Genomic DNA, 25,093 nt, shown 5'->3' with positions numbered 1-25,093 from the left:
AACCCCACAACTGAGATTACCCTTACTGGACACAGCAGGGGCTCAGTAAGGCCACTCCCATCTCCCGTCCCAGAAGCCCCGCCTGCTCTCCAGCCTGATCAGCAGCTCCACTTGGGCCAGTTGGTTCCCTGGTCCAGGCTGCCCAGGAGTCCATGCTGTTTTTTTATTGTTCTGGCTCCACAGCTGAGACCTCTAACTCCAAATGGCTCTTCTTGCCCAAAAAAATAGGTCGTTGGCAACTCCAGCCTCCTGACCGGCCCCACACAAAGGCAGTCTGGCAGGCCTGCCTGCTGACGCCAGCCCAGGGTTATGGAAAGTGGGGAGCAGAGCGTGGGCAGGGCTGCAACCAGGTGGAGCTGGGCTGTGCACGTGCCAGCATGCCCCACAGGGTGGCCCTGGTCAAGTCGTGTTATCTCTGGACGTGTTTCCTCACCTCTGGGAACCCCCTGGAGTTGCTGAGGCTTCAGCACGATAACATATCTCAAAGGGCCTAGAATACATGAGGGTGCCAAAGGCAAAGGCCAAACTCCAGAGGGGCCCCACCATGACATCACGGCTGCTTTCACATCCTTGTCACTATTGACCCCTCATAACAGACTTTGTTATTCCTATTTCACAAATGAAAAGATTGAGGATCAAATTTTTTTTTGCATAAGTCAAATTGGCAAAATCTTGGCTCCCAAGCCCCTGATCCTCTCCTACTCGTGCTCATTTGTCTTCTTCCTTTGACGACAGGGAAGGAATGTGATCTGACTTCTGTGCAAGGATTCCGCGGGCTGCTGAGGAATAGACAGAAGGCACCAGGTGGAAATAGGGCACCCAGGTGAGAGCGGTGGAGGCTCAGACGGAGGGCGGGAGCAGCAGAGGTGCTGAGAAGTGGTTCGGCTCTGGATGTGATGGGAAGGCCCAGCAGGCAGGATTGGCTGACAGATTGTGCCCTCTAGGAGTGAGAGGAAGAGTCAAGCAGCAAACGCAGGGACGCCGCCACCCCCGGCTTCCCATCTCACCTCCTCAGTGAGACGTTCCTTGATCCATTTTCAAAATTGCACCCTAGCTCGCTCATCAGCACACCTGGGCCCCTTCCCTGGCTAATTGCCCCCACCCCGTAGCACCTATCCCATTTCACGTACTTATTGGTTCTTTTCCTCCCAATAGAACGTCAGTTCCTTGAGGGCAGGGATTTTTTATCTTTTTTCCAACTGTTGCATTCCCAGTGGCTGGCACCCAGCAGATGCTTAATAAATATTGTTGAGTGTATGAATGAATATGTATGAAGGTAGTTAGATTTTAACACAGGGCAGCCCAGACCTCCTGCTGTGGGGGTGGCTGATTCATGTCAATCATCTGCCATAATCTCTGGCCTCAGACAAGTTGCGCTTCACCTCAGTTTACTCATGGCCCGTGGGTCTCAATGGCTTCTCAGGTTTGAGGTTGGCCAAGGATGATTTTTATGTGGACAGAGAACAAGGGTCAGGGCCCTGTCCTGGGGGAGAGGTGTGGATGAAAAGCCCTCGTGTAGGGAAGCCCTGCTGAGCGCCTTTGCCAAAGGTGCTATATATAAATAGCAGGTGCTTCAATTATTATCCTTCCCTAATCCCTAGTTTCCTAATCCCCAGGCATGTTTGTGAGTGTGTGTGTGTCTTGGGGAACAGTGAACAGCAGAGCCTTCTGGAAGTCCAGGGCAGCAAGCTGCCTCTTCTCTGATCTCATCAGCAGCCCCCATCTCCACTCCTACCCCAGATGGAGTCTGGTGACAGATTTTCCCAGGAGCCTCCCTGGTCACCTTCATGGTCTAGACCAGATTCGGCCTGAAGAGTTGGAGACCTTCCCTGCCCCCACCTCAGATACCAGGATAACCCAGAACAACCTCCTTTCTCATTGGTGCGCAAATCCACGCTCCCCTCTCTCCAGTCCTATGTTTGCAGAGTGGCCTTTTAGACACAAATCAGACATGGCCCTCCCCTGCTGAAATCCTCTAGGGGTCTCCCAACTGCAGAATAAACGAAGGCTCTTCACCCAAGCCTTGGACACCATCCCACCCTCCCCCATCCTCTATGTTGTGCTCTGGGGCCTAGCCACCTGGGGCCTTCCCCTGTCTTGGGCCCTCTTCCTGGAACACCTTTCTCCCCAGATCTTTGTCTTGCTGACCCTTGTTGTGATTCAGCAACTCATGTCTCAGGTAGGTCTTACTGGCCCTCTTATCTAAATATGCTCACCCCTCTCCCTCTCTAAGTTCAATCTTCTGCTGTTCATTAATTATTTCTAGCTGTCCACTTATCTGTCTCCTCTACTAGAATATAAATTCCTCATGGACAGGGACCTTGTGTGGGTCACTGTTGTGCTCTCCCACACCCAAAGAAATGAAGATTCCCTTGCACTTCAAATGCTGCCCCAATCCCTGTGGGTTCTCAAGGACTGCTGTCAAACACTTCACTTATTTATCAAATACTTATGTTGCACTTGGTATGTGCTAGGCTCTTTTTAATATGTCTTACGAATATTAACTCCTCTAATCCTCACAATTGATACTCACGCTGGCCTCGTTTCAGATGAAGCTGAGGCACAGAAGAGGTAAGGTATTTTCCAAGTCCACACAGCTCATAACAGTAGCCATGGGATTTGAACCCAGGGAGTTCAGTCCATGGTCTCAAGCGTGGCACCCTCCCTGCCCCCCTGTCTTAGCACAACATCAGGACCAGGCATTTAACCAAAAGACTTGGGGCAGGAAGGGAGGTGGTGGTGTTACTTTGCATAGGTCTTTAGCCTGGGAATCAGAAATTCAAATCTTGGATCCACCCCAGGCCTTGCAGTGTGGCCTTAAGCAAACCTACTCCCTCTCTGGGCCTCCACTTTCTGTCTATTTACAGGGCTGAGACTTCTCCCACCTTGCATCATTCCTATCCTCTTAACTGCCACTGTGGGCAGCAGAATTCCCTCCCATCCGCAGCGGGTCTTGAACTTGTGTTCCTCCCACAGTGCGGAGCCTTCTTCTGCCAGGTGACCACGACCCTGGCACTCCCTGTCACTGACCTGGCTGCTACGGGCCCGGTGTTCCCTCCAGGAAAACCAAGGTTCTGTCCTCTCCAACTCCAGGCCACCGGCCTCCGCTCCGCTTCCCCTCCTCTTCCTCAGGGCCTGTCCTTCTCCTGGAACCCAGACCTTCGGGGCCCGCTCTCCCGCACACGCCCCGGCCTGGGCCTCCCCACTCCCTCAATCTGCCCTCCATCACCGGGACACCCGGCCAGGGCGCTCCCACCTCCCCGGGAAGGCCCCCGGCCCTTCCACTCCGGTTCCCCGCCACAGCCCCCTTCTCGCTCCCTCTCCTCCCCGCGCCTCTTTTCCAGGCGGCACCGAAGTCCTTCCTACACACACGCTATTTTTGGACCATCGCTCTCTTCTTCCTCTCCCCTTCCCCCTGCGTTCACTTACTTCCTCCTTTTCCTTCACCTCGGCCCGGCTCTGAAAGGATCGGGGCCCCTTCGGCCCGCACCCACCCCCAAGAGGGGCGTCCAGCTTTGGGCGCAGGGGCACGGCCTCTTGGGGAGGGGCAAAGGCAGGCACCCCCCACCCCCGCGCCTCCACTCCCCGACTCCTTCGCCGCCTCCAGCCTCTCGCCAGCGGGCAGCGGGTACTAGCCGCGCGCGGCCGGAGTCCGGAGGCGAGGGGAGGTTGGCCGCAACTTCCCCAGTCCACCTTAAGAAGACGATGTAGCCAGCTCGCGGCGCCGACCTTAGAAAAACAAGTTTGCGCAAAGTGGAGCGGGGACCCGGCCTCTCGGCAGCCCCGGCGGCGCTCCCAGTGCCTTCCAGCCCTCGCGGGCGGCGCAGGTCCGAGCCTGGCAGGGACAGGGAGGGGCAGAGCGGGACGGGTCGGGGCTGGGGACGAGCCGCGCGGGCTCCTGAACTGGCACATTGTCGGAGCCGGAGGCTAGTCTCGTCCCGAGCCCGAGCGGCCTGCGGCGGCTCGCGGGGCCGCCTCCCCGGCATTAGTCGGGGGCCCGCGCGGGGGTGCCGGGGCCCGGACGTCGGCGCGGGGGGCGACGCTGCCCTCCCCGGCCGGGCGCGCAGCGCGCAGCCCTCGCTCCCTCCCCTGGGGCGCGCTGCTGGCGGACGCGCAGGCGGGCGCTCGCTCGCCGAGAAGGTGCCGGCGGGGCCGGAGCCCCGAAGCCTCCCCGGGCGGCGAGAAGACGGGAGGAGGGGGGAGGGAAGAAGGGAGGGGGCCGGGTTGCCAGGAGGGCGGGGGCAGCGGCCGCGACTGCGGGCCGGGAGCTAGCCCAGCCGCCCGCGCTGCGAGGATCCCGGGCGGGGCAGGTGGGCAGCGGCGGGGGCGGCTCTGCGCGGCCGAGCTCGGCCGTGCTGCCCCTCGCCCCTGCCCGCGCGGTCCTCTCTCCCGCGCTGTCTGTCTCGGTCTGCGCGCCGCCTCGCTCACTCCTCGCTCGCTCGCTCGCTCGCTCTCCCCCTCTTTCTCCCCCTCTCGCCTCTGTGTCTCTGGCTCTCTGCCTGGCTCCCTTGGGTCTGTTTCTCTCTCCTGCCGCCTCTTTCTGGCCACCCCTGGCTTTATTTCTCGCGCGCTTGGGGTCTCCTCCCTTCTCCGTCTCTCGATTTCTCCTGGGGGCCGGGGGGGGGTGGTGCTCTCCAAAAATCGCGGCGGTGACGGCGGCTCCTAAGCCGCTCCAGGCGCCCGTTCCGGAGTCGGGGGGAGGCCTAGCTGGGAGGGGGGAAGAGGGGGAGCCTTAGTCATTTCCCCGCTCCAGCCTGCTCCCGCCCGAACGCGCACTCACGGCCGCTCTCCCTCCTCGCTCCGCAGCCGCGGCCCATGGAGCCCGCCGGCCCGGCCCCCGGCCGCCTCGGGCCGCTGCTCTGCCTGCTGCTCGCCGCGTCCTGCGCCTGGTCAGGTAAGCACCCCCGCTTCCCACCGCTGCCCTCCCCAAACTGCAGGCTCAGGCCTCTCAGACTGGCACTGGGACCCATTCAGCTAATGCCGAGCAGTAATAGGAGGAGAGACGCCAGGAGCCAGGATTACAGATGCAGAAACTGAGGCCCAGAGAGGGCCAGCGACATGCCCAAGGTCACACAGCCAAGGGTAGAACCCAGGTCTCTTCTAGGAGAGTTTGTCTCTGTGGACTCTGATTGTGTGCACAGTGCTGGGCACTGAGACAAAAGAGCTGAGTTGCTTCACTCAGCCCCTGCCCAGTCCAATGGGGAAGGCTGACTGACAGTGGCTTTCAGAGCAGGGCGGTCCGGCTTCCCCAGAATCTCTCCTCCTGGACGTCTGCTTTCCACATGTTTGACTTCAGGGTGTTAGGGGAGGAGGTGAGGGCAGAGGTCTTCCCAACGCTGCCTGGAATGGAACAGAGACAAGCTGTTGCAATTAGGAAACAGTGAGTCCTCCCTCTGGTGCGCAGAGTAAACCAGTATTAGTGTGTGCCCGGGAGAGGGGGAACAGGGAGGCCGCGGTAACCCCAGAGCGAGCTGCTGCGAGCAACAGATCCTTATGTAAAAACACGGTGGATTGTCCCTGTGGTTGCCAAAGCCTCTCCCTGGTGGTCTTGCTCCTTGAGGCGCTCCCAGCTCCCACTTCCTCCTGCCTTCCCCGAGCTTGCAGGCAGCTCCCTGCAGTTCAGGTGCTCCGCGGGGATGTTACCTGTGGCTCTGAGCATGTCTTTCTCTTGCCCTACATCAAACACCTGGCTGTCGCCGGCTGGCGGGCTCTGAAGGCTACTGTGTGTGTTCACCAAGGAGTGAGGTCACCGTTCAGGTGTCCTGCTTCTTAAACGGGTTTTGCAAAACCACGGGTCTCCTGGGAGGGCACTGGGTGAGGGTGGGGGCGGGGGCAGGGGAGAGCAGAGAAATGGCGTTAAGGGAGTTGGGAGGGATAGAAGAATGGGGATCTTGTTTTTTGTCCTCTTGAAGCTGTGTTGTAGGCAGAGGGGTCTCTGTACCTCCCACCCTGGAGGAGGGAGGGAGGGATGAGCTCAGTGTCCAACACCCCCTTGTGCGTTTGCCTAGAGATGGTAACCATCTGATAGCAGGGAGAAAAGGGAGAACTAGCAAAGAGTGGGTGGAAGGAGAAGTGGGAGGGGGTGGACAGCTGCTTCTCTCTGCCCTGCAGTTTCCCCTGAAACCCAGGAATTCACATAGGCACCCCCCACCCCCAATTCTTTTCGGTTACAGTTGGGTCCTTGCTGGGCGGAAGGAAGCACTGATACAGTTCATGTCTCTCCGGTGAGTGGCATCTCTGACTGCTCCTTCCTGCCTGAGCCGGCCATTTGTACTCTGCAAAAGTCCGAGTTTCTGCCCTGCCATCCTTCCTGGCCTGTAAATGCACAAGCATCACTTACAAGTGCTTAATTTTCCTGAAGCAGGGAATTGGGCCTGAGTTGATTTCTAAATGTCTATTCCAGACCCTTCTCCGACCAGGAGCCTGTGGTTCAGTCCCTGGCAAATGAGCAGTGACGCTGATTAACAAGTGTTCAGCTGGGCAGCCTGCCTTTCCCGGGGCACTGGCTGGGAACACCAACACCTTTCTTGTGAGCACATCTCCCCCTTTTGCCTATAAAAACAATCTATAAAATGGTAAAGATTGGGCCATAAAACTTCCGTTCCAATCCATTCAGCATCAATAGCCTGAAAAAGTGGGAGCAGCAGAGGGGCCAAGATTAGCTTTGAAATAAATAAATCTTGGGAGGTAAGAATGAATATCTCGGTGGAGCGTGGTGGGGAAGGGACGGGGTGTGACCACCATAACTCAAGCCTCCCAGCATCCTTCACTCTGTGTTCTTCAGGGTCCTGCTCACACCATGGGCCTGGGCAGGGAAGTCACCTGGTTTGGCTGAAGGATGGGGCCTCAGGCCCCTCCCTCGATTGCTCCAGACATGGAATTTACAACAAAGCAGCAGAGAGACAGGATATGAGGGTAGGAAGGTACAAGGAGGCAGTTGTCCAATTTTCTAAGAAAATGGATTTGTTCGAGTGAGAAACTCAAATGTCAGGTTTAGGAAGGCAGCTTTGGATTGAATGACTACTAGTGTCTCAGGCAGAACTGTCGGCCTGGGAGGTGTCACATGATTGCTGTGTCTTCACATGATCACTGTGTGGGGGGAGGGGGCCAATCATGTGAATTATATTGGGTGGGGGAGGCAAGGGAAGAAGTTTCTAAAGATTGCTTTCAGCACAAATGCTGCCAAAGGGAAATTCTAAAAAGATACCAGTGAAGTCACCAACCTGTGTTTTTGGACCCAATGTGAGGCCTGTTTCCTAAAACAACTGCACTGAGGGAGATTCTGAGGCTGGGAGAAGGGCAAGGGACTGCGGCTTGGGGACATCTGGCACCTGATTTTGTGTCAGCAGGGCCTGATACTGAACCTGCAGGATGCCTGCTTGGCCCCAGCCAGGCCCTGAGACCTCTGAGTCACCCCCTCAGGAAGACCTCACATGAACTCCCATTCATTTCTTCTCTCTGGCATGGAGGAGACCAAGCCAAATTGCAGTTCAGGCTCTGGGGAGCAGGGGTGTCCCTAGTGACTCTCTGATCCTTTGGTAGAGGGTATCACTCTGGGGCTCCTCTGTACTTTCCTAAGCGGTAAAGTTAATCTCACTTCCTCTTTCATAAGAAGAGAAAACGGAGCAGGGCTGCTTTGGCACGACAAGCTCAGGCTGTTGGAAGGTCCTTTAAAGGCACGGTGTTTTCGGAGTACTTTCTGGCCATTAATTATTCCTTTACCAACCCCTCGGAGACTCACGGTGATTCACATCTGTGCTTGCAGTCACGCAGCACCTGTGAAGTGCAGTGTGAACCGTGTGTTGAGAGAAGGGAGGAGAACCAACGTTCATTAAATAGTTAATGGCATTCCAGGCTGGGTGCTGCACCTGCATCATCTCATCCGCAAGGCACGAGTTGGCACTTACCCCATTTTGCAGATGTGGAAAATCGAGTCCCAAACTGGGGAAGTAACTTATAAGTGATAGAGTGGAGCCAGGATTTTGGATGCTGGCCTTCCCACTGGGTGGCTTCTGAGGGAAGAAGATCAGCATCTTAATCAGGATGATTTAGTCCAAGCTGGGAAGGGAGTGAGAGAGGCCCCTCTCTGGGCTTGGGTGGAGGATTGTGGAAGAGTTCTTTCTCTGGGCAGAAGGTTTTGACCAAGTCACAAGCATTTCTTGGAAAGCCTGCTGAGGGTGGAAGCACGGACAGCCCCTTGGTCCTCACAAATGATAATGCTTGAGGGGTGATGTGGCTCCTGTAAGGAGCCCCCCATCTGGGCTGCTGAGCTCTGGAGCCCCCAGAGCTGGAATATTCCTCCCTGCATCTTCCTGGTGCCCTTTGCGACAGATGGAGAGGGGGTGTGGGAGAGGAAGGGAGTCTAAAAGTGTTGTACGGATCCCACACGCGCTCGCTTGCTGCTTCCAATGGCTCCGTGCGACAGGTTATTTTCTTATTTGTAGTCTTGGACTGACGGAAGGCTCCCCCCCCCCAGCTCTTTTGAAATGTGCTCAGATTTCTGGCCTGTCAACACAACTCAGATCATGTCACTCCCCAGCTCAAAACTGTTGAGTGGGTCCAAGTTTTCTTTAAAAAAATCACAAAGCTGCCGCGAGGCCTGGGCTTCCTCCCTGCCAGGCCTGATTTCCAGCCACATGTTTTCCAACGAGCTGACCTGTTGAGATGCTGCGGGATAACCAAGCTTCCTTCCTGCACACCAGAGCTTTACTGGCCACTCAGCCACGCGAGCACCTCAAAGACCCTGAGGAGTCCTGCATTGTAGAATCCGGAGCTGGGTCACGTTTACTCCAGTGTTCCCTGAACAAGAGGCGTTTGATTTGTAGAACACCCATTAGCATGCGGCCTCACTCAGTTGAGTAAACGCTTTTGTATGGATCCATGCCCTCAGCTGAACTCTGAGCTCTGTGCCTCGGCCCGTGCCGTTCCTGCCATCAGAAAGGCCCTTCCTGTACCTCCTTGTCTTCCTATGTCCGAATCCTACTCACCCTTCCTGGTTCAACTTAATGTGCCTCCTGGGCGGAGGTCAGAGGAGCCTCTCCACGCAGAGAGACAACCTAGCCTAGTGCTAAGACAGTGCCAGGACCCCTGGGTGTTGATCCCAGCCCTGCTACTGACTTGGACAATTTGAAGAAATCTCTGTCTTATTTTGCTCATCAGTAAAAGAGGAATGGTATTAATCACTCTATTGTAAGGATTAAGTTGATGCATGTATAATGCTGGAAGCCATGCCTTGTATGTAGTAAGCACTCAATATATATTAACTAGTGTTGTAATTAGCATGGCTTGATTCTGTTTTGATTCTTCATCTATAACATTGGAAGAGATTTTCATAAAGCATCTAGCATAGTTTCTCACACACAGTGGGTACTTAAAAAACAGCAAAGGCTATTCAGTGAACGAAGTCCTTCAGTTTGATATTTTCCTTGTAGCTTTTTTTTTTTTTTAAGACAGAGTTTCGCTCTTGCCCAGGCTGGAGTGCAATGGCATGATCTTGGCTCATGCCATTGAGCCCTCAACCTCTGCTTCCCAGGTTCAAGCAATTCTCCTGCCTCAGCCCCCCAAGTAGCTGAGATTACAGGCATGCGCCACCACGCCAGGCTAATTTTGTATTTTTAGTAGAGATGGGATTTCTCCTTGTTGGTCAGGCTCGTCTCGAACTCCCAACCTCAGGTGATCCGCCTGCCTCACCCTCCCAAGGTGCAGGGATTACAGGCGTGAACCACCCCGCCCGCCGTCCCTGTAGCTTTTATGCTGTTGGGGGATGGACAAGTTGAGCAGAAACCCAGGCTAGAGTGATTTAATTGCCTGTTACTAGGGAGTGAGCGCCGTGGGCACAGCCTGCCTCTAGGTGTCTCTGCCTGGATCCACAGGTCTGCAATTGTGGATTCCCGGACCTAGGAAGCCGTAGGGGGCCTGAGAGAGCCCTCTGTGCTTTTATCCAGTGCCTTATTGTGCAGCCAAAAGAACAGAGAGAAAAAAACTGGCCGGGCCCACGCAGGAGATCCATGGCACGGCACGGCTGGAACGCCAGGCCTTCTGTGGTCCAGGCCAAAGCTTTTTAAAACTGGGCTATGCTGGAACTTTCCACTGTTTAAGCCAGAAACCTCACAGGATCCCGAATTCCGTGGGAAAACACTGAAGTATACTGATAGGAACCATCTGGTTCACTGCTTCCTGGGCTCAGTGCTTGGTGTGTGTGACCCCGGTGGTACTCACAGCCACCCTGGTGATACGCATCATTATCATCTTCAGACCCATTCGATCCGTGAGGAAACTGAGGCTCTAAAAGGTGAAGCAGCTTGCCCAGGGCCACACAGTAAGCCTCAGATTTGGATAACCACTTTCAGCCTAATTGCAGAGCCTGTGTGGTTAACTGTTGTGCCATTCCTTAGCCGTCACTGAGGCTTGCTTGACAGGTAGGGAAACTGAGGCCCAGGTGTGGTGCTGGCATCCTGCTCCCTTAGTGCTTCTCTTGTTTGTTTGTTTTTTTTGAGATGGAATCTTGCTCTGTCACCTAGGCTTGAGCGCAGTGGTGCAATCTCGGCTCACTGCAACCTCTGCCTCCCGGGCTCAAGCGAGGCAGTTTTTTTTTTCTTGGGGGGCGGGCGGAGTGGGGACGGAGTCTCACTCTGTCACCCAGGCTGAAGTGCAGTGGCATGATCTCGGCTCACCGCAACCTTCGCCTCCTGAGTCTAAGCAATTCTCCTGTCTCAGCCTCCCCAGTAGCTAGGACTACAGGAGCATACCACCACGCCCAGCTAATTTTTGTATTTTTAGTAGAGGCGGGGGTTTCACCGTATGGGTCAGGCTGGTCTTGAACTCCTGACTTCAGGTAATCCACGTGCCTCAGCCTGTCAAAATGCTGGGGTTACCTGCGTGAAGCACTGTACCTAGCCTCGTCTCGTATTTCTGTCAGTGCACCTTCCTATGAGGTCAGGGCAGCGTGTCCCCAAGGTGCGTCTCCATCCCCATACTGGAGAAGGAAGCATCTATTTTCACAGCTGAAACTGCTTTCCTGTTAACTTCTGGTGTTCCTGGGGCCGGTGTTCTGATGAAGCCCTCCACAAGATGGATTTTCCCTGCCAGGTGTCTTGCCAGGCCCTCAGTCCAGAGAGATGCAAAACAGCTGAGGTGGAAGTTGGAAACGCTGCAGAATTGGTTCTTTCTGTCTGTAAGATTTCCTGGCACATTCGTTCGGGGGCGCAGGGTGTTAGATGGCTGCAGATTAGCGCCAAGAGCCCAAGGAGCTCAGGTGCTCGGATCAGGAGGGAGATTGGAAGCTGGGAGTGAGCGATGGGCCCCCCAGCCAGGAGGGACGGCTGGAGCAGGTGGGTGGTGGGACCAGCGCCGTTTCTACAGCTCCATTCTTCAAGCCGACCGTCGGTGTTCTCCAGAAATGGAAGCCCGTGGTGGAAGGAAATACTCGGTACATGATGTGCTCGGCACAAGCTGAGCCTTGAACATGTGTTAGCTCTTCCTTATCTTTTTATTTTGGAAAATTTCAAACATATGCAGAATGAGAAGGAATGACGTAATGAGCCCCAGCTTTGACACTGATCAACTGTCTACCATGCCTGTCCCCTGCCCCTCACTTCTGCTGGGGAGAGGAGAATTGGGGGATATCGCAAAGCTAGACATGGGGTATCGTTTCACCCACCAATACTCTCTCCACATCCCTTCATGTGTGCTGTTGTCTGATCCTCACCATGAGCCAAATAGCATGGTCCTTCATCCCTACTTTACAGATAAGGACACTGAGGCTCCCCAATGCCAAGTGGGGCCCATCCTCAGGCTGCACAGCCAGTGAGAGGTAAAGCCAGGCTCTACTCCTCACTTAACCCTTAACCACTTTGCAGTCATTACTAGGGTCATTTTAGTTGTAAATATTCATGCAACAAATATTTTTGAGCATCTGCTATGTGCCAGGGATGGCTCTAGGTGCTTGGAGGATACAAATGTGAACAAGACAGACAAAAACACCTGCTCTCGTGCAGCAGACATTCTAGTGAGGAAGAAAAAACACATCCAAGTAAACAAATGATGCCAGGTAGCTGGGGAGAAAAGCAGGAGCGAAGGGAGAAGGTCAGTAAGGACAGGGAGGGCTTCTCTGAGGGGCAGACGCCTGAAGAAAATGAAGAAGTAAGGCCGGGTGCGGTGGTTCACCCTATAATCCCAGCACTTTGGGAGGCTGAGGCAGGCGGATCACGAGGTCGGGAGTTCGAGACCATCCTGGCCAAAATGGCAAAACTCTGTCTCCACTAAAAATATGAAAACTAGCTGGGTATGGTGGCATGTGCTTGTAATCCCAGCTACTCTGGAGGCTGAGGCAGGAGAATCGCTTGAACCCAGGAGGCAGAGGTTGCAGTGAGCCGAGACTATGCCACTGCACTCCAGCCTAGGTGACAGAGCAAGATGCCATCTCAAAAAAAAGAAAAAAGAAAATGGAGGAGTAGCCATGGAGATAGCAGGAAAAAACCCCTCCGTGTGGGAGGAATGGCAGGTGCAAAGGCCTGAGGCAGGAATGAGCTTGTATGTTCTAAGAATTGCAAAGAGGCCAGTGGGGCTGGAGTGAAAGGAGAAGAGGTGGGGGAGTGAGCAGAGGTCAGGGCCAGGCAGCAGGATCTGGCTCACTGAGCACGTGACGCAGAGCACGTCTGGCCTGCGACAGGATTATTATCCATTCTCTCATTTCATTCTCACCATGGTTCTGTGAGATGGGAAATGCCATTAACCCACTGAACAGATGAAGACACTAAGACTCAGAGAAGTAAAGTGACTTGCCCAAGGTCACACAGCTGTTACGTGCAGAGCCAGGATTTAGGCCCCCTAAATGCTGCGGCATCCTCATTGCTCCTGTCCATGGCCACCCTTGCCCCCTTCAGGTTCTTCACCCACAGCTGCTGCAGTGAATCAAGTCATCTTTGGCCCTGCTGGAAACCTTTTTGGGGGCTCCCACTGCCCTTAGAATAAAATCAAAGGTCCTTACCTCATGGCATTTTTGGACCATGTCTGTCTCTTCGTCCTCACCTCTTACCACTCTCCTTCCTCCCTTGGGCTTTAGCCTCGGCAGCCTCCTTTCTGGCCCTCATCTTCACCAGCTTCTTTCCCACCCCAGGGCCTTTGCACTGGCTGTCTCTTCTGGGCACTGTGGGAGGCCATGGGGATAGCAGGAAGGTTGCTTTCCCAACCTTCCTCGGATGCTTTCCCAACCACCCCATTCCGAAAGAGGTTCTCGCTTGTGAGTCTCTGTCACTGGGCCAAATCTGCCTGTTTCCTAGTGCTCCTATCTATTTCTAGATTAATTCATTTCATTATTTCAGCCCTGTCTCCCCCACTACGATATAAGCTGCATGAGAGATGGGCTATGGCTCTTACTCACCATTGGGCCTCCTAGGACCTCAGCACAGGGCCTGGCATACAGTAGGTGGGTTAATATATAGTAATTGAATGAAAGAGCAAGGTGGGTGCTAAACTCCCCTTTTTAAAGAGGAGGCGTGGAGTTTTGAGGTTCTACAAGCAAAGCTTATTCCCTAACTACCACACAGTCCTACGTCTGTGGCCGGGGCCGGGATCATACCACAATTCCCTGCCCATCAAGCTGTCATAAAGAGCCCTAAACTATCAGGAAGCACAAAGATATCAATGCCAGGTGGGGTAGGAGGAGGCGGCCAAGAAACCCCAGAATTTGTACTTAGAATTCTGGCACACAAACTGCTTGCCCCACTTTAGACACCGTGATGAATGATCAGGTGCTGCAGACCATGAAACGTGACGCAGTTAGTTCTGCACTCTTGGCTGGGGATTGGTTTGGAGGGCCCACCTTGAGGTTAGCCTCCCCCAGAGGGTCACTGCATGAGACAGTCCAGTGCGTGGTGGGGGTTAGGACAGAGGGAGGTGGAGCCAGACCGCTCGGCAGCCCTGTGACCCTGGCCAAATGGTGGTGCCTCCCAAGCTTCACATCCGGCCCTCTGTGAAATGGGGGTGGTGACAGCCCTATCTTACTGGGTTCCTGCAGAGGTTCCCTGAGCCCTGTCTCGCTCAGGTGGCATCAGTGCCTATTAGCTGTCGTTACTGCTGTTATGTAATTGTCATCATTTTATGGTTTGGGAATTTAAAAGCAGGTGGGGTCCCCATTCTATCTTTTGCCAGCAAGGAGACCTGAAACCCACTTCTCCGCCCCCTCAGCCTCAGTTTCCCCTTCTGTGAAAGGGAAGCTCGGTTCCTCTCTTGCAGGTCCCTTCCAGCCCTGATGCTCCAGCCTGCATGTCTGCCTGGCCCTTTGTCCTGATGACTCCACAGACTCCTCTAGCGGGAGAGGCCATGGAGGGGGCGTCTGCTTTGGGGCACATTCTTGAGTTGGAGTCCAGCGTGTGCCGCTTACTGGCTGTGTGCTCTGGGGCAGGTGTCTTCCCAGCGCTGAGCCTCTGTTTTCCCATCTGCAAAATGGAACTGCTAACACTGTTTCCTCCCACATGGGTGACTGTTGAGGGTTCAGGAATTAAGAGCCGTGGAAAGTGCTTTTGCAAGCTGCAAAATGCTCTATAAAAGGAATCAGTGAATAGTGTCAGCTTGGGGAAAAATCCCGTCAGTCCGGAGACTGTCTGCTGCCAGCAGCCGAGTGTGCTGAAACCTTGGCAAATGTCGTTTAATAAATGCGTGTCGCTTTTAAGGGGGCCTTTATCTCGGCTGGGAAAATGTGTGCGCATCCTTGGCAACCTGAGAATCCAGAAGCCTGAATTGGAGAGGACCCGTCACAGGGAGAAGTGATCACATGGGGTGGCTCCAGTCTCCAGTGTTGGAATCCCACCTCTGCCACTTACCTGCCTCTCCAGGCTCTGCTTCCTCACCTGTAGGAGGAGACAGTGACAATAGCACCTGCCACTCTGGGCTGGGATGTCATGAGGGCTTATTGAGGGCTTCTGGTTATCTGACCTAACCCATACATTGCCCCTGTGAAAGTGTGGCTGTGTGGCACTAGGGCCTGTCTCAGGGCAATGGTTGGGGCCTGGAGGTTGGGAGGACCTCCCGACCTCTCAGCCTCTCCAGCCCTCACTCCAGGTCTCAGTTTCTTCCTCTGCAAAATGGGGAGAAGGAAAGAAGGTCCTTAGGTTGTCAAGGCACCAAGCCTAGTAGATGTCATATCTCTGCCTGCTCTCCCAGCCTCTGCTGGTCTCCCAAAGCTTGTTAAGTCTAAAAGGTATTTATACTGCACACAGATTTGCAGTTCTTTTCCTGCCACTTTGCAAACAGGGTCACACTACAAGCATCACTTCCTCACCTCCCGGCTCCATCTGAACCCAGCAATCATTTCTTAGGGCTCCCAGTGCTGTCTGTCCTCCCTGCCTCCTTGCCAGCAGTGTGCTCAGCCTGCTCACAGGTCCACGCCAGACGGGCCTCATGCACGCATCAAGGCGGAGCTGGTTCAGCTTCAGAGAGGATCCTGAGCCTCTCAGGCTTAAGGACGTGGTCATCTGTCGTCCCCTTCATCTTTAGACACCCATCTGTATGGTGACAGCTGCTCTGCATTGAGTACTTACACTGGGCCAGGCATGCAAGCCCCTGTCATCCTCAGAACAATCATAGTATCATCATCATCATCATGATCACCACCACCACCATCATCATCAGACCCATTCTACCGATAAAGAGCCGGAGGTCTAGAGGGGTTGAGACATTTCCTAGAGTCTCATGGGTAGCAGAGTTGGAATCCAAACCAAAACATACCTTCAACCAGTGCCAGGCTCTGCCCCAACCCTGGGGAACAGAACTCAGTCCCTGCTCTCAAGTGAGTCTAGGATAGGGAGATGGACGCTTTTAAAATATTAACAAGGAAATGCATAGTTTTTGAGTGGGGATGATATATAGAAAAATTACGCCAGGGACATTGAGGTGGATAGTGTTTTAGACAGAAGGGCCAAGGAAGGCCTCTCAGATAGGTCTGAAGGAGGTGAGGGAGCCAGACGCATGGATGTCTAGGGATGAGAGTGCCTGGCAGAGACAATGGCGAGTGCAAAGGCCGCGCGCTGAGTGGAGAATCTGGCACCACTGGGGAAGAGAAAGGCTGTAGGGCCCCGGGGCCACTAGAAGTTCTGGGTTTCACTCTGAGTGCAGTGGGGCTGCAGGAGGGTTTTGCATAAAGGAAGGATATCACCTGAGTTAGGTTTTAGAGGCTCCTCTGGCGGCTGGGGGAAAGTGACTGGTAGGTGAGGCGGAGGCAGGGAGGTCAGCATGGTGGCCCAGTCAGGGTGGTAAGAAGAGGTCTGGGTCTGGCCACGTCTTGGAAGTGGAGCCAGCAGGATCTACTAACAGATGGGTTGTGGGACACGGATGAAAAGGAGTCAAGGAAATGTCTCATTCTCAGTCCAGCCCTTCTAACCACAGAGCCTCTGAGCTGGGGAGGGAGAGGGCTGCATTTCCTGCTTACAAGTGAGGAAACAAGCTTAGAGAAAAATGACTTTGCCGAGTCACCCTGCTAGAGACAAGACATACAGGTCATCTGGCCCCAGAGCCCAAGCTTCAGACTGTCTTGGCACTCTAGATGTTTACCTCCTGCATGGAAAGGGCCACCAGGGTCTGCCCGTTTTCTGCAAAGATGTGGCACAGCACTGAGTTCTCAGAGCTACCCAGAGTGAGGGTAAAAGAGTGGGAACCCTGAGTCCCTGGGCCAGCCCTCAGCTTATTTACCAGGCCACATGCATCCCCACTTTTGGTGGCTTCAGTGCAGGTAGTAGTTTCTACCGCAGCACCTGGTTTGTCCTTGCCCAATGGGTATATCCAGTGGTGCCAGCAGAATGCTCCCAGTGCTGGCCTGCTCTTCAGATGCACAGCCAAAACCATCCTTCAGGGCACTGTGTTAGCACAGCCCCAGGCCCCATCTCAGCTTCCTTACAGCCAGTGAGCATGTTCCAAGGACTCTACCCTGTCACCTCTGAACCTTCCTTCACCCTAGCCTCTGTCAGCCTTTAAGACCTAGCTTAGGGGCCACCAGCTCCAGGAAGTCTTCCTGGGTCTCACCCTCTTGCAGGACCCCATCCCCAAGCCTCCTTTTGCAACATCGACCGCCACGTGCACGGCCAACGCTGTCCGTGTCCAGGATGGCCCCACGTGCTAAGATATTCTCAAGGGTAGGGGCCTGTCTTACTCAGCTGTTTTCTGTGGTATCTAGGCCAGGGCCTGGCAGCAGAGCGAGGTCTGAGAGGGTATGAATGAATCATTCTGACTCCAGAGGAAATCGCTGTGTAGTCATGGCTGTTGGAGCCCCAAGTTCTCTTCTTGGGAACTGTGGCCTCCATGCAGCTACCCACTGGCGCAGCCCCAGCCATGAATGCAGCCCCAGCTGCCTTTTGCCTCCCTGCATGGGATCATGGCTCCAGCAGATGGTTCTGGGCTAGCCTGTCCACTGCTGGGCCCTGTGGCCGGCACTTAGTAAGTAGGTGCTGTAGAAAGATCAGCACCTCCTATCAAGGGCAGGACCCTAGACAGATGCCACTTAGGGTGTTGATCACCAGGAACCTATGGTAGACTTGAGGAAAGTGTGTCTCTCCACATCCGCCATCACCCTTGTGCTTGTGGAAACTTACACAGTAAGCTCATCTATGCCAGGCGCATTCCCAGCTGGACACACTCCCAAACACGGGCTCACAGACACATGGGGTGCACACAGATAGTGGTGCGTGCACGCCTCCCTGCTTGTCAGTGCACACACCCTCACAGTCACATTTACGCATACGCCACTCTGTCACACACGTGCCACCCCGCACACACCTTCCACACACACACGCCCCCCCACACGCACGTGCATGCCACTCCTGCAGCCACCTTCCCACACACTCACACCCTCCCACACATGCCCCGGCCACCATGATTCACACTTTCCTGCACACAACTCACATGCCCACGCCCATGATCCCTAGCCCCCCATTCAGACACACTCCTGTGCTGCAGGCACATATTCCGACACAAAGGCACGTCTCTTTCACACTCCTCATGCCCCCCCGTGTATACATGTGTGTGCAGGTGCTCATGCTCTGTACACTCATGTGCATACTCTTAGGCACACCCAGAACACTCATGTTCATGTGTTCTATTGCACAGCCCTGTACTACATCCTGTATTCATCGGCTTTAATGAACATTCATGTTCACATGTTTATTGCAAGGTCCGGTACTGCACCCTGTGAGCACCCTCTTTAATGCACACTCATGTTCATGCGTCCTCTTGCACATACCTGCACTGCATACTCTTGCACACAGCATTAAATCACACCAAGAAGATAGAGGCAGGCCCTGATAAGGAGCTGCTATATGCGTAGGGTGGAAATCGCCGCCTTCGGAGGATGGTGAATAACAATAACGGTGAGGGAAGAAGGGAGCTGGTGATCACTGCAGCCACTTTAGAATGCTGAGCGCTGTACACTGCCGGAGCTCTGGCCACAGCCTCCCAGCCCTGGGGCTCCTTGAGTAGAAACAAAGAATCTACAAGGAATCCAAACAGGAGGCTTCCAACCTGTCCCTGTGGCTTCTGCTGTGGTGGCCCACTGCTTCCAGGGGATGGGCAGGTTTCCATGCAATGACAGTGAGTACCCGCCTGGGCAAGGCTGGCTCTTGGGAAATGTGCTTGTTAGCTGCATTCTCCCCGCCCCATGAGGCAGGCTTCTGGAGGACTCACACCCAGGGGCAAGGCAGCCCTCCCCACCCCCACCTCAAGCTTTGGTTCTAAGTTGATTTTTGTTCTAAGTTGATTTTTTTCCGTTAGGAAAAGCATCCGTGCAGGCTGGGCACGGTGGTTCACTCCTGTAAGCCAGCACTTTGGCCGCCTGAGGCAGGTGGATCGCCTGGGGTTGGGAGTTTGAGACCAGCCTGACCGACATGGTGAAACCCCGTCTCTACTAAAAATACAAAAATTAGCCAGGCATGGTGGCAGGCACCTATAATCCATCTACTTGGGAGACTGAGGCAGGAGAATCACTTGAACCTGGGAAGCAAAAGTTGGAGCGAGCCAAGATCGTGCCATTGCACTCCAGCCTGGGCAACAAGAGTGAAACTTCGTCTCAAAAAAAAAGAGAAAAGAGAATAGAAAGCATCCATGCTTATTTTTTTTCATTCTTTATGAAAATTATTTTCACCTTTTAATCTCAAGCCACACACAAACATTGTTTTTTATGCAATCAAATATATCTTCTAAGCCCCAGTGGTCGGTTCTCAGCCCCCATCTTACTGCATCTCTCGGTGGTATTTGAGGCAGGTGTCGCAGCCTCCTTGGCCAATTCAAAGAAGAGAAAGGTGATGTGGCTGGAGAAGCAGGTCACAGGAAGGGGCCAGGTGATGGATTCTAAGATGCCAGCAGGAGCCTCTTGCCCAAGGGGGTTAGGTACGCTCCAGATAATCATTGGAGTGATTTCTTTGAAATCTATCTTTGTCTCTGGGTGGAAGCTCCATGAGGCCAAGGACACAGCCATTTCACAGCCCTTAGCTCAGGGCCTGGCACAGGGAAGGATCCAGAATGCAGCACTCACCACCTTGTGCCGAGTTCCTCTTACAGCAAACACATGGTTACCACCCACTGTGCTGACTTCTTCCCTAGGAAACCTCTTCATGTGTTTTCTTCCGTTACTTTTTTTCTAAAAGCAATAAATGTTCGCTGCAAAAAATACAATATATTATTTATTATAAAGTAATAAGCAAACATGCCCACCGCCTCCCACCTAGTCCCATTTCCCAGATGTAGCACACCACAACAGTGCCGTGTTTAACTTACCGCCCTTGCAAGCCTTTTTCTCTAGACATGCGATTGACCAATCAGTAAATATTTACTGAGCATCTACACTTGCCAACCACAGTAGCAGGAGCTGGGAAAACAGCGGTGAACCAAACAGACTAAATCCCCGGAGGGGAGGTTCATTCAAACAATACACATAAGTAACATGCATAATTACATGTAGAGGTTTTTTTTAAAAAACAAAATAAGATACTATAAATATTCTTCCATGTTCATCCAATTTAGAGAATCTGAAAATTGCCCAAAGTAGAAGGGGAAGAAAAGAGAAAAACCTCATGAGGTCTAGATTCATGATCCAAAGAGAGTTACATTTTATAGCTTTGTATGGTACCCTCCAGTTGTTTATATATAGTTTTATTTTACAAAGTTACGATCATACTGAGAATAGAGTTTTTTCTTCATCTTTTTCTTCTTACAAAAGTAACGCAAACAAAACATAAATGAGCAAAATCTCATGTAAATCTACCACTCAAAATCAATTATGGCTAATCCTTAATATCATTTTTTTTTCCCAAAACTGAGTTTGGGATCACACTGAATCCACCACTTGGTAAAAGACTCTGGTCTTGTAACACATTTCCATTGCAATTCTTTTTTTTTTTTTTTTTTTTGAGACAGAGTCTCGCTCTGCCACCAGGCTGGAGTGCAGTGGTGTGATCTCAGCTCACTGCAACCTCCGCTCCTGGGTTCAAGCGATTCTTCTGCCTCAACCTCCTGAGTAGCTGGGACTACAGGCATGTGCTACCACACCCAGCTAATTTTTGTATTTTTAGTAGAGATAGGGTTTCACCATGTTGGCCAGGATGGTCTCAATCTCTTGACTTTGTGATCTGCTCGCCTTGACCTCCCAAAGTGCTGGCATTACAGGGGTGAGCCACTGCGCCTGGCCTCCATTGTAATTCTGTACCATCATTTTCATGGCTATAGATTTAGCCGATAGCTGCGAAAGTGGATTCACTGTAATGGGATTAGCCAATCTCCTTTCCTTGAATATTAGGATACTTTCAATTTTTTATTTTCACACAAACACTTAAGTGAATGAAGCAAAATGTCTACACGTATTCTTAGTTGCCTAAAGGTATGATGTTAGATTGTTTTTCTTCACTCATATTTTCACTACATCAAAATGTTGATTGCAGTTATCTTTGATGGTATTCTGTGAGATCATTACTTTGTTTTTATACTTCTTTATTTTCTCTAAATGCTTTGCAATGAACAGGTTTTATTTGCATAAACATAATATTATTTAAAATTATGCCATGAAAATTTCTATATGGCCGCTGTTTTCATGGTAATGGCTTGTTACGGCTGCCTATAATTTCACATAGGGGATAGGCCGTAATTCACTTAACCATCCCCTATCATTGGGTGTCTGGGTTTTTGCCAACACCTTTAAGATCGTTACACAGGAAAGCTACTCCATATCTGGGGTTACGTCCTCATGGAGCAGCCCGGCAAAGGCTGCTGAACAGATTTCACACCTTTGGTTCATCCTGCCAAACTGCTTTCCCAAGAGGATGTTCCAGTTTCCACTCCCACCAGCAGCGCGTGAGAATGCCTGCCCAGCCGCTCTCCTCTCCCTGAGACGGTTCAGGCCCCTGGACGGCCACATCCTCTGCCAGGAGGGCAAGAGAGAGCAGGAAACAATTTGGCCAGTGAGTGACGCCAGACCCAGAACCAAGAGTGATTTTTAACAAGCCTGGCTTCCTAGAACAGAACCTGCAGAGAAAAAGAAAGCAAGGGGCAAAAGAAAAAAAAAAAAACTCTCTACTGGAAAAAACACACACATACACAGATTAAAATAATATTTGGCACTTACGTCGCACTTTTAAAATTCTTCAAACGCTTTATAAACACTAGCTAATTAATTAAGCCGCCTAAATCTGGCTGCAGTTGGTGGAGAGAGCTTGAGAGGAGCTAAAAAAAAAAAATGGGGGAGCCAGCCCTACACAACTCCAGATTTTATTGTCGCCTGCCTGGGGTGTGATTACAGGCCTCCGGCTGCACCACAAGAATAGCCCTGCTCCAACACGCTGCACGCCTGACTCCACAGCCTCTCCTGCGCCTCCTGCTCCCTCACCAACTGCTGACTCACAGCCCCGTGTGGTGTTATTGATAAGGATAATAATAACTGCAAGCCAGGCTCAGTCCCGGGCTCCAGGCCTGCACTCCCTCCTGGATATGCCAGTATCAATGCTATTTAGCAGATGAAGAGGAGATTTGCCCAGGGTCATGGAGCCAACGAAATCCTTCCTTCATTCACTCGTTACCACATTCATTCTGCATATTTTTATCGATGATACTGTTTTAGGCTGGAGGTTGGAAACAGTCCCTTGTGGATCCTACATCCTACTATTGGGAATATGACAATCCAGAGAAAATCAAGTAGATGGATGATATAGCTATGTGATAACAACAGGAATAGGAATGAAAACTTACCAGCACCTATGCAGCAGACATACCACTGCGTCAGGGTCCTCACGACTGTGCTGGGTGGATGCCGGACCCCGCTTTGTGGATGGTGGAATGGGGGTCCAGGGAAGGTGGGTGCAGAGGTGGCTAGGAGGGGAGCCATGCCATCGCCCAGGCCTGCTGGCCCCAGCAACTGTGCTTCCTCGAGGCAGCCTTTCCAGTTGGTCCAGTCTTGAGACTGAAATGCAGACCTGTTGGGAAAGTTCCTAGCTCAGTGCTGGCAGCTGCTGGTGCTGCCTCTGACGTCCCCGCCCGTATGGGCCTCCTGGGCCTCCCACACATCTGGCCACCAGCCCCACTCCTCTCAGGCTGTCTGATGCTGGCTGAGCCTCTGTCCACTGTGGGTTCTGTTTTTTTTTTCCTCCTGTGCCATGAGGGGCTTGCCATGCTCAACTTGGCACTCTGAGCCTCCCCTCACCTGCCATGAGAACCGGGCCCCAAGGGTGATCCCTTGCCAGAGTCGAGGCTGGGAGTGGGAGAAAGGCAGGACAATGGACACAGAGCCCTGGGCTTGCTGCGGTGAGGGCAGATAGGGGTCTGTGAGCCTCTTTCCCTGACTGCCCTGCCCCTGCCAGAGGGGTGGTGCCAGGCCTTGGGTTGGTGGGTAAATTCACAAGGTCTCTTTCCTGCCCAGCCAGAGCCAGAGGGGCTGCTCAGGACAACTTCTGCAAGCTTGTCTGATGTACAAGGCAAAGGAGGCCCAGGTCAGGGCAGGACAAGGTCATGTGAAGGGTCAGTGGACCCTCCAACTGGGGCCCTAGGTCACCTGTCACCTGCATACCAGGCAACTGCCACTCCTCTATTTACCTCATTCTCTCCCTCTCCCCCGTTCTAGCCCGCCCTCTCACTCTCCCTCTGCCTGTCTCATGCATGTGTTTCTCTGAGGTCTTTATGATCATGATCTGTCTTTGTTTCTTGTATCTCACCTTGTTCAGAGTCGAGGCCCTGGCTGTGCCTTGCTCTGAACTGTTCTCACTCGGCCCCTGAGCATCTTCAGCACATCTCTCGACAGCCTCATCCTGCCCTCCTCTTCCTGTCTGGGCTCTCCACTCTGCACCCCAGTCTCGCCACCCAGGGTCCCTGTCTTGTGTGCCGCAGTGTCTCTGAGTGGAGCTCAGGCCCCTGTAGCTGACCTCGACAATTCCTTCCAGCTACCAATTTGGGAGCCCTTGAGGCCTGGACTGGGCCCAACTCTAGTGTGTCCCTGTCACATTGAGGCCTGGATCACAGGGCATCAGCAAGTGTTGGTGAGAGTAAAGTCTGAACAGCCACTGCCTCCTTGTTTATTCAGTGTGTAGTAACAGCAGCTTCCCCAGTGCCCAGCTCAGGGCTAAATGACTTCTATGTGTGATCTCATTTTCTTTTCAAACAAAGCAGAGGCCTGGGGGGTGTTCTACCCATCTTGTAGGTGAGAAAACTGAGACTCAAAACCGATGGATAAACTAGGGTCGCATACGAACAAGGGGTGAACCAGGTTCCAAACCAGGACCAATGACTGTAAAGACCACATGCTGAATTTTGACACTGTCCCCAGCCTTGGCTTGTTTTGTCCTCGCAGAGATCCATTGAGGTGGGGTTATAGTAACTATTTTACAGATGAAGAAACCAAGGCTGAGAGCAGTAAGGGCAAACTAAGGGCAACTCTTGCATTTGTGTGGCACTTTGCAAGCCGGGCTCAGCCCCGGGCTCCAGGCCGGGACTCACACACACTGGCATGAGTCTACACTGGATCTTATTGGTCACCTGAGTGGTGGCCCAGGGACACAGCTGTAGACCAGTGATCCAGAACTCCAACCACGTTCTCCTCCTGCCCAGACCGCTGAGGACAGCCTCCCTTTTCGGGGCCTGCATCCTGGGCCGGGCCAGAAACAGAACCTAATGCCTTGTAGAGCCCCGCACACGCCAGACTCCTACTTCTGAGTCCTTGCCCAGGCTGTTCCCTCTGTCTGAACACCAGGCCTCCTTCTGATTAATTCAGATTGGAATTATAGAGTCCAGCTGAGACGTGACTCTTCCAGAGAGGGTCCAGGCATTCGAAGCCACTCTCTGCCATGTCACTTAGCTTTCTGTGCCTCAGTGTCCCCACTTAGAATACGGGCTCATGTTGCAGGTTTCTTATGAGGGTTAAATGAGATAATATACACAGTGTGCTGAGTTCAAGGCCTGCTCCTGGTGTACACCCAGTTAATGAAAGTCATTGATAAACACTTGAGGAAACACAGAGAATCATGTAAGGATGAAAAAATCACTGCTTTGTGTTTCTTTCAGGAGTGGCAGGTGAGGAGGAGCTGCAGGTGATGCAGCCTGAGAAGTCCGTGTCGGTCGCAGCTGGAGAGACGGCCACTCTGCTCTGCACTGTGACCTCCCTGGTCCCTGTGGGGCCCATCCAATGGTTCAGAGGAGCTGGACCAGGCCGGGAATTAATCTACACTCAAAAAGAAGGCTACTTCCCCCGGGTAACAACTGTTGCAGACCAGACAAAGAGAAACAACATGGACCATTCCATCCGCATCAGTAACATCACCCCAGCAGATGCCGGCACCTACTACTGTGTGAAATTCCGGAAAGGGAGCCCTGATACGGAGTTGAAGTCTGGACCAGGCACGGAGCTGTCTGTGCGGGGTGAGTACAGTGTGGGCCTCCTTCGTCCCCTGGTTTGTGACAATAAGTCGATAATAACACCCTCCATTCTTTGAGCCATGATCAGGTGTGGTGGTGGGTGCTCCTTTTCATGAATTGATGCCTCCCCCTTTTACAGATAAGGGAAGTGGAGACCTGGAGACGTCATGCTATTTGCTCAAGGCTCCACGGCTGGTAAAGAGTGGGAAAGTCAGCATCCTCC

General features: G+C 53.0%; 2 protein-coding genes across 7 annotated transcripts in view; one reads left to right on the top strand and one right to left on the bottom strand.

Moving 5' to 3' along the window:
- Positions 1 to 640: 640 nt before the first annotated feature.
- On the bottom strand, positions 641 to 4,817 carry LOC116562624 (translation initiation factor IF-2-like). Its single transcript, XM_032294887.1, has 4 exons — positions 4,781 to 4,817; positions 4,500 to 4,707; positions 3,430 to 4,254; positions 641 to 940 (listed from the first exon to the last, which is right to left on the bottom strand). Exons 1-3 carry the CDS (start codon positions 4,815 to 4,817, stop codon positions 3,444 to 3,446), a joined length of 1,056 nt encoding a protein of 351 aa, XP_032150778.1. The 3' UTR covers positions 641 to 940; positions 3,430 to 3,443.
- SIRPA (signal regulatory protein alpha) overlaps positions 3,691 to 25,093 on the top strand; it is a 44,021-nt gene continuing 22,618 nt past the window's right edge. For 2 of the 6 annotated variants that reach the window (XM_032295640.1, XM_032295641.1), the window contains exons 1-2: positions 4,474 to 4,894; positions 24,520 to 24,873. In XM_032295640.1, coding sequence (XP_032151531.1) covers positions 4,816 to 4,894; positions 24,520 to 24,873 — 433 coding nt within the window. In that variant the 5' untranslated portion in view covers positions 4,474 to 4,815. The other 4 variants (XM_032295635.1, XM_032295638.1, XM_032295636.1 and 1 more) reach the window with 4 other exon arrangements.

Source organism: Sapajus apella, unplaced genomic scaffold (assembly GCF_009761245.1).
Source record: "Sapajus apella isolate SASKATOON/1434 unplaced genomic scaffold, GSC_monkey_1.0 scaffold33, whole genome shotgun sequence".
Taxonomy (NCBI): Eukaryota; Metazoa; Chordata; class Mammalia; order Primates; family Cebidae; genus Sapajus; species Sapajus apella.
The sequence above is the reverse complement of the archived record's forward strand: the minus strand, read 5'-3'. Positions and strand labels throughout refer to the sequence as shown.

What these genes read in the sequence shown, in the direction of transcription:
- LOC116562624 (XM_032294887.1), bottom strand. Translation starts at nt 4,817, where the DNA reads ATGGGCCGCGGCTGCGGAGCGAGGAGGGAGAGCGGCC. An exon ending in AGCGAGGAGGGAGAGCGGCC is followed by an intron (nt 4,708 to 4,780) that starts GTGAGTGCGCGT and finishes CCCCCCTCCCAG; the next exon opens with CTAGGCCTCCCCCCGACTCC. An exon ending in AACAGACCCAAGGGAGCCAG is followed by an intron (nt 4,255 to 4,499) that starts GCAGAGAGCCAG and finishes CCCGGCCCGCAG; the next exon opens with TCGCGGCCGCTGCCCCCGCC.